General features: G+C 34.8%; 2 protein-coding genes across 2 annotated transcripts; both read left to right on the plus strand.

Moving 5' to 3' along the window:
• Positions 1–1,048: 1,048 nt before the first annotated feature.
• On the plus strand, positions 1,049–1,596 carry LOC139868685 (uncharacterized). Its single transcript, XM_071857019.1, has 2 exons — positions 1,049–1,087; positions 1,201–1,596. Exons 1-2 carry the CDS (start codon positions 1,049–1,051, stop codon positions 1,594–1,596), a joined length of 435 nt encoding a protein of 144 aa, XP_071713120.1.
• A 3,082-nt stretch (positions 1,597–4,678) lies between these two features.
• LOC139868686 (uncharacterized mitochondrial protein AtMg00810-like) lies at positions 4,679–5,032 on the plus strand. Its single transcript, XM_071857020.1, has one exon. The coding sequence runs from the start codon at positions 4,679–4,681 to the stop codon at positions 5,030–5,032; it is 354 nt and encodes a 117-aa protein (XP_071713121.1).
• The last annotated feature ends 2,594 nt before the right edge of the window (positions 5,033–7,626 follow it).

A 7,626-nucleotide genomic window follows, 5' to 3' on the forward strand; every position in this document is an offset into this window, starting at 1 on the left:
CGACAATCCTTAGGGATGTCGTTTTAAAACATTTTTTTTGTATGATAAAGGATTATGTATTAACTCATAAAATCCTTTTAAATTCAGGCATTTGTAACGCAATGGATATATTTGATTCCATTACATCATTATACTCATTATCTGTTGAATTGTCAATCTTACCCTTGTAAGTTCCTTGGTTTCTAATGTTAGTTTAAGCTTATGTGAAGTGGCCAAAGTTGAATAATAAAAAGATTGGTGTTGCTGATGGAAATAAGTTGGAGGACCAGAAGTGCCAACCCTACATTCTTATGGCTATATATATGCTGCACCTTTTTTGGTGATGTATCATCATTCGTTCATCCGATTAGGGTTTGAGTCCCTTTTGTACTTTGGCCGATTGTCCCAAAGCTCATATATCATCTTGTTCATCTTGATCATTTGTGTTCATTCGTGTTTCATGTTCTTTAATCTTGTAGTTCATTATTAAGTTCTGTAATAGTGAAGTGTGTATGTAATTTTTGGTTCTGTGTTCGTGATTGAAGATTAGTTGTATTGCTGATACTTTTGGTTGAATCGATTAAGTCTTGTATTTGTGTTGCTAATTTCTTCTTGGTATCAGAGCGTAGCAACGATCTCTGAATCTAATCGTCGGTGTTCCTGCTCTAATTTGGGAATTAGGGTTTCTGTTTGGGTTTCGATTGGTGATCTGATTGGGCTGGCCATCCCCTGGCTCGTTTATTCAATTGGTTATTCTTCCGCTGCTGTGTTAATTATTTTGTTGCTATACTAAATCACTGTGAGTGTATCTCTTTTCTTTCTCTTTGCATTTTCATTATTTTATTGTATATCCTTGAGATCTCCTTTGCCCAACTCTTGATCTGAATCTCTTGAGATTCATGAATACCTGATTAAGCATTGGTTGATCTTTGGAGTGTACTACACACTGCATCTGTCTTTATTTTTATTTTTTATCATTGTTGCCTTCGCTTGGGTTTGGTTTATCTGTTCTTGTGTTTATCTGTCTTGCTTGGTGGTACTTTGATTGTCTGTGTGTTTATCTACTTCTATGTCTGAAATTAAAGGAGGGGAACCCAGGGTCACTCAAGTGAGTGACCTTGACTTTGGAAATCCTCTTTATTTGCACCCAAGTGACACCAGTACCACTGCCCTCATTTATTTAAAGTTAAAGGGTACTGAAAATTATAATGTTTGGAGTAGAGCTATGTTATTAGCCTACAAACTAAAAATAAACTTGTCGTCATTGATGGTTCTATTGAAAAATATGAAACTGATAATGTGCTTGCTATGCATTGGGATAGGTGTAACTCTGTTGTGCTCTCTTGGATTCTGAATTCAATATCTGAGGAATTGTTTTCAGGACAAGTGTTTTCTCAACTTGCTAAAACTGTTTGGGATGAATTAAAGGAAACCTATGACATAATTGATGGTTCTATTACCTTTAATCTTTATCAAAGTGTTAACACTGTGTCTCAAAATGGCAGTCCCATTTTTGATTATTATCATAAACTTAATGCTTTATGGAAACAGTTTGATGCATTAGTCAAATTACCTTCTTGCACCTGCACTGTTAATGTTGAGTTTAAAAAAACATAATAATTTGATCAAGCTAATGCAATTTTTGATGGGGTTAGATGATTACTATGTGAACATTAAGAGTAATATTTTAATGCAAGATTCTCTTCCAAATGTTCAAAATGCCTTTTCAATTGTTTCAAGTGAAGAATCTCATAAAAACTTTTCAAAAGTCAGTTCTGTCAGTAAAACCCCAAACTCCTCTTTTCTGATGTCTAAAACCTTTGATAACACAAAAAGATTTGGTAGAGGTGACCAAACCCTAATCTAAATTGCACTAAGTGCAATAAAACTGGCCATACCATTGAAAGGTGTTATGAGATTGTGGGACTCCCACCTGGTCGGGTTAATATGGGTGGAAACAGTCAAAGCTTTAATAAATCAATAATGAGCAATGGTACTTTTGTAGAAAATAAGCCTGAAAATTTAAAGTCTGAAAATCTGGGATTAATTAATGAGCAAATGATGAAGTTGATGGAGTTAATTAATGATAAGTCTGAGTCTGGAAATGTGCAAGCTAATGCAGCAGGTACATTTTTTTATTTTAGTCTTAAATTTAATGAAAATTTCAAAAACTTTTATAAAAGTAATGTTTCTGAATGTGATCTTAATAATGATCCTGGATGGATTATTAACTCTGGAGCATCTCAACACATGACCGGATCCTTAAAGTTTTTAAAAAATGTTTTTGATGTGTCAAAACTTGGTATGACAAGTGGATATCCCAATGGTATTGTTGCCCTAATTACTAAAGTGGGTGATCTTCAATTAACTAATAACATTACTTTAAACAATGTGTTGGTTGTTCCAGGGTACCGTGTGAATCTTATTTCTGTGCATAAGTTGTTAAAAAATAAGAATATGTTTGTTGGTTTTAATGACTAAAAGCGTTATATTCAGGATTTGTTGATATAGAAGATTGTAGGGACTGGTAGTATGGTTAATGGTCTTTACATTTTTTATTATAAGTTAGGTAATGACTCAAACTGTGTGAATAAGTGTTATGTGTCTCATTCTCCGTGACATAGTAGACTTGGACACCCTGCTTCTCAAGTATTGAATGTGTTAAAAGATAAACTTAATGTTAAAACTCAACCTGCTGACCCGGCCTGTGACACATGTCATAAGGCCAAACAAACTAGGGAACCATTTCCCTTAAGTGATCACAAGTATAATGAACTTGCAGAGCTTGTTCATTTAGACTTGTGGGGACTATATAAAGTTACTTGCAGAGAGGGTTATAGATTTTTTTTGACCATTGTTGATGACTATACCAGGGCTGTTTGGGTTTATCTTATCAAGTCTAAAGATGAAGTCTTTGACAATTTTAAAACCCTTTTTAATCTTATTGAAAATCAGTTTAAACAAAGGGTCAAAATCATTAGAAGTGACAATGGAACTGAGTTCATAAATCATAAATTTAATGAATATTGTGACAACAATGGGATAATTCACCAAACAAGTTGTGCTTATACTCCTCAGCAGAATGGAATTACTAAGAGAAAGCATAGATATCTGCTAAATGATGCTAGATCCTTATTGTTTCAAGCTAATCTACCTTTGAGATTATGGTCTAAAAGCATTTTAACTGTTGTTTATTTAATCAACAGGTTACCCCCTTATGTGTTGTCTAGAAAGTCTCCCTTTGAAATGATTTTTAAATTTTCTCCTTATCTCTCCCACTTAAGTGCTTTTGGGTGTTTATGTTATGATTCTATTCGAAATCAAAATGATAAATTTGGTAAAAGATCTGAAAGGTGTGTGTTTTTAGGTTACTCAATTTTCAAAAAGGGTTATAAACTGTTTAGTTTGGATAACAAAACTTTTATTTCTCCAGAGATGTTAAGTTTTATGAAACTGTTTTCCCTTTTAAAAATGAATTGTTTTCTGAATATGATGTATGCACAAGTTCTGAGTTGAATTCCCTAATTTTTTTTTTGATGTTTTTGACACTCCAAAAGCTCCCATAAGTCCTAATGATGAAGAGGGACACCCAATAGATAGTGAGGGTAGTGGCAATGATTCAGGGTACCATGGTTCTCCATCTGGAAGCCTGGATACAATTACAACACTAGAGAGTGAAGCTATTCCCCACTGAGGGCAATCCTTCAAATGTTTTTGATCAAGAAACTCAAACTAATCAAGAAGAGGGTAACCCTATAAAATCTAGCAGACAAAGGGCCTTTCCTATTAAATATAAGGATTATGAGATTAACACTAATGTCAAATATCCCTTAAACAATTATGTATGCTATTTAAATCTGTCTCAAAAAGATAAATGCTTTTAGTCCAGTCTTGATAAATCTGAAGAACCAACATCTTATCATGAAGCATCCCAGAGTCAACACTGGAATGATGCTATGAATGATGAGATGAAAGCTCTCAATGAGAACAATACATGGACCCTAACTGAGCTTCCGAAAGGAAGAAAACCTATTGGGTCTAAATAGGTTTATAAGATTAAGTACAAGTCTAATCGTGAAATTAAGAGATACAAAGCTACACTTGTTTTTAAGGGGTATAGTCAAAGGGAGGGGATTGACTATGAGGAAATTTTTTTCCCTGTTGTGAAAATGATCACTGTTAGATGCATTCTCAATCTTGCTGTTCAAAACAATTGGACACTTTTTTTTAACTTTATATAAATAATGCTTTTCTTTATGGTGATCTAACTGAAGATGTTTATATGACATTACCTAAGGGCTATTTTTCTCCAAATGACAATAGAGTTTGCAAATTAAATAAATCCTTATATGGTTTAAAATAAGCCTCTTGAATGTGGAATGAAAAGTTGTTTAGCTTTCTAAATGAGTATGATTTTGTGCAAAGTGTTAATTACTACTCTCTATATACTCTATCTATGAAAGATGTTTTTGTGATTCTGTTGGTTTATGTTGATGAAATAATTGTCACTGGAAATAATGTGGGTGAAATTGAAAAAGTTAAAAACTTTCTTAAGTCAAAATTTAAAATAAAAGATTAGGGAGAGTTAAAATAATTTTTGGGTATGGAAGTGGTCAAAACAGAAAAAGGTTTATGTATGTTTCAAAGGAAATACTGTCTTGAGCTTTTATGTGAATTTGGTATGATTGAAAGTAAACCAATGGCTACTCCTCTTGAACCTGGTGTGGTTTTAAACTCCACTGAATCTGATGATGATCATTTGCTTCTTGATATAAGTGGATATCAAAAGTTGGTTGGAAAACTTATTTACTTGACCATGACAAGGCCTGATATATCATATGATGTTGGATGCTTAAGTCAATACATGCATTCTCCTCTTGAATCACATGTGAAAGTTGCCTTTAGGGTTTTAAGATACTTAAAAGGCAATCTAGGTGTTGGTATATCCATTAATAAAACCCCAGGTATGTTAAACTTAACTGCACACTCAGATGCTGACTGGGGTAAGTGCTTGAGATCTAGAAAGTCTGTCACAGGGTATGATATCGGCTAAAAAGTCATGTTTTTACCCCCGATATTGAGTCCCAAAAGCATAAAGTTCAAAACTTTGTCGGCAAAATAATCGCTTTTTCGGTTAAATTTGTAGATAAAGTAGTTATGAAGACAATGCAAGAAGAATCGAGAGAATCGGAGCTAAAACGAAGATTCTAGAGCGAAAACGGTGAAAGACAAGAAATCAAGTTACGATCCAGAGAACCAGGCAAGCCAAACGGCCTGTCAAACGGCCTGCCAAACGGCCTGCCAAATGACCTGCAAATGGCTCAGATAAACGGCCCCTGCAAACGGGCTGGCCTGGCAAACAGCCCTTGTAAACGGCCTGCTAAACGGCCTGCCAGCCATTTGCAGGCAAAATCCAAGTCTATTTAAATGCTTTTTGTCATCCAATTTCAACACACCTCTCCTCACTCTCTCACTACAATACACTTTCTCTCACTAGAGCTTTTAAGGCCTTCTCACCTCCGAGCGGGAAATTAAGTACCCGGAGGCGAACACTGAAGATTGTAATAGGAGCGGTCTAGAGGATGTCAGCACTTGTAATGGTCCAGATCTCGTCTGTAAACGGTGAACGCTTTCCTTAATTTAATAAAGTTATTTTGTTATCTTAAGTTTCTTTCATCTTGCATGCCTATCTATATGTTACAAATGTTTATTATATGTTGAATACTTTATCTGAAACTTATCCTACTGTTATGCTGAAAACCTGACGGTTTAGAAGTTTAATTTACGGATCACCCTTTCCGCTTATTCACGTGGCTATAACCTAGTATTAGGACCTGATCAACCCTAGGATACAAGGTAAGTAGTTATGTGTGCTTAACGTCACAATAGGGATATAGTACCTACGTACGAATAACTATTTATTCGTCAAAGAAGAGCTGCCCATTTAGGTTGTGATTAGAGTAGGTAATATAGAGTTCAGTGAACACTGGCTTGCTCAAAAGCATGATTCGCGTAAGAAGCAACGTTCTTGAGATGTTGTAAGATGATCCGGGGTTGAATAAGTGATTGCAAAGGAGAGACCTCTAATCCAATTAACTGTACCTTAGAATATATAAGATTGCACATCTGTTAATGTTAAGGCACAACGTAGTATTAAGTGGTGGAATATTGCTTTAGTTAGACTAACTAGGATTAAGAAAAGCTGAGACTTTCCTTTAGGGATATACCACTTTTTTCATGTACCTAGGATTCCATCCATAAGGTCGCTTAAACCCTCTAAGGTTAGCTTTGGGAGTAGGGATATCCGTCTTAGCTAGAATCTTCAAAGCCTAAACTGTTAGTGACAAATCAGTTAGGTTCATAGCCCAGTTGATTGAGGTTTAGTGTTTATTCTAGGAAGTTTAACTCTTGTGATAGTTCCCCATCAGAATTCTATTCTCATACCTATCTATCTTTATCTTTACAGTTAAATTACCGTATTATTAGTTAATCTTAATCTATCACCTCTTGTTACTAGGGTTAACTATATAGGAACTTTCATCCCACGTTACTGAGCAAACATATAAAAATACAAACCTGAGTTATATTTACCACTTACTCATTAAAAGGAAGACAAGTAGGTGAGTTATAGCTAGGAAACCCCAGCTAAATATAAATAATAAAACAATTACTCTCTTTTGGTAGCTAATTTCGACGTGTTGCGACCTAACGACACCGCACAAATAAAACCGTCCGTTTTGGCCATATCATAAGTAGAAGTAAGTTTTTGGCGCCGCTGCTGGGGAGCTATTTTTTGTCTGTTAAGGTAATCGTTGATTCTGTAAAAATATCTGAGACTCTTGAGTGGTGTCTAAGAATGAAAATTATACACAGACTTGGTTGTTGGATTTTCCAAACAGTCTTCAATTATATTGGAACAAAAAGGATCCCGCCTCTCCGTTATCGGCCTGGCCACTTGTTTCAAAGATAAATTGATAAGAAACACACATGCTTAACAAACAGGGAGTTTGTCGGTATAGGATTTAAAGTCGCCATTATAGTAAACCCTTTTAAAACTATAAAACCAAAAATATTAATTACGGTATTAATTTCTGTAGATTTCAGTTCAAACTTAACCGACTACGAAGAAAGTGCGAAAGGGAATTTCTCTCCCACAAATTCGAAAACCGGAGAAGTTTTCCTTTATAAAACCAAAACAAATCTAAACCTTGATGAATCTCATCAAGAATTAGTTCTTGATCCTTTTAGTCCAAGAAGCCGGATAATTTCATCTGACTTACAGATTTCATTGCTTTTGGATAAGTTTTACTCGAATGAACCAGGATTAGACCCTCTTCACGATCCAAAAGGGAGGCTCAGTCTTAACGAACTCCTGATTATGGAAGATGAAATACGGGAAGAATATCTGTAGTGACTCGTCCTAATCCATCTGGATGAATACATTACATTTGGTTACATCGCGAGGTACTTGACCTCTATATGATACATTTTACAAACATTGCATTCGTTTCTGAAAAGACAATATTTCATTACATCGAAAGTTGACGGCATGCATACCATTTCATAATATATCCAACTATAATTGACTTAATAATAATCTTGATGAACTAATTTACTCGAATGCAACGTCTTTTGAAATATATCATG

This window comes from Rutidosis leptorrhynchoides, chromosome 9, assembly GCF_046630445.1.
Source record: "Rutidosis leptorrhynchoides isolate AG116_Rl617_1_P2 chromosome 9, CSIRO_AGI_Rlap_v1, whole genome shotgun sequence".
Lineage (NCBI taxonomy): Eukaryota > Viridiplantae > Streptophyta > Magnoliopsida > Asterales > Asteraceae > Rutidosis > Rutidosis leptorrhynchoides.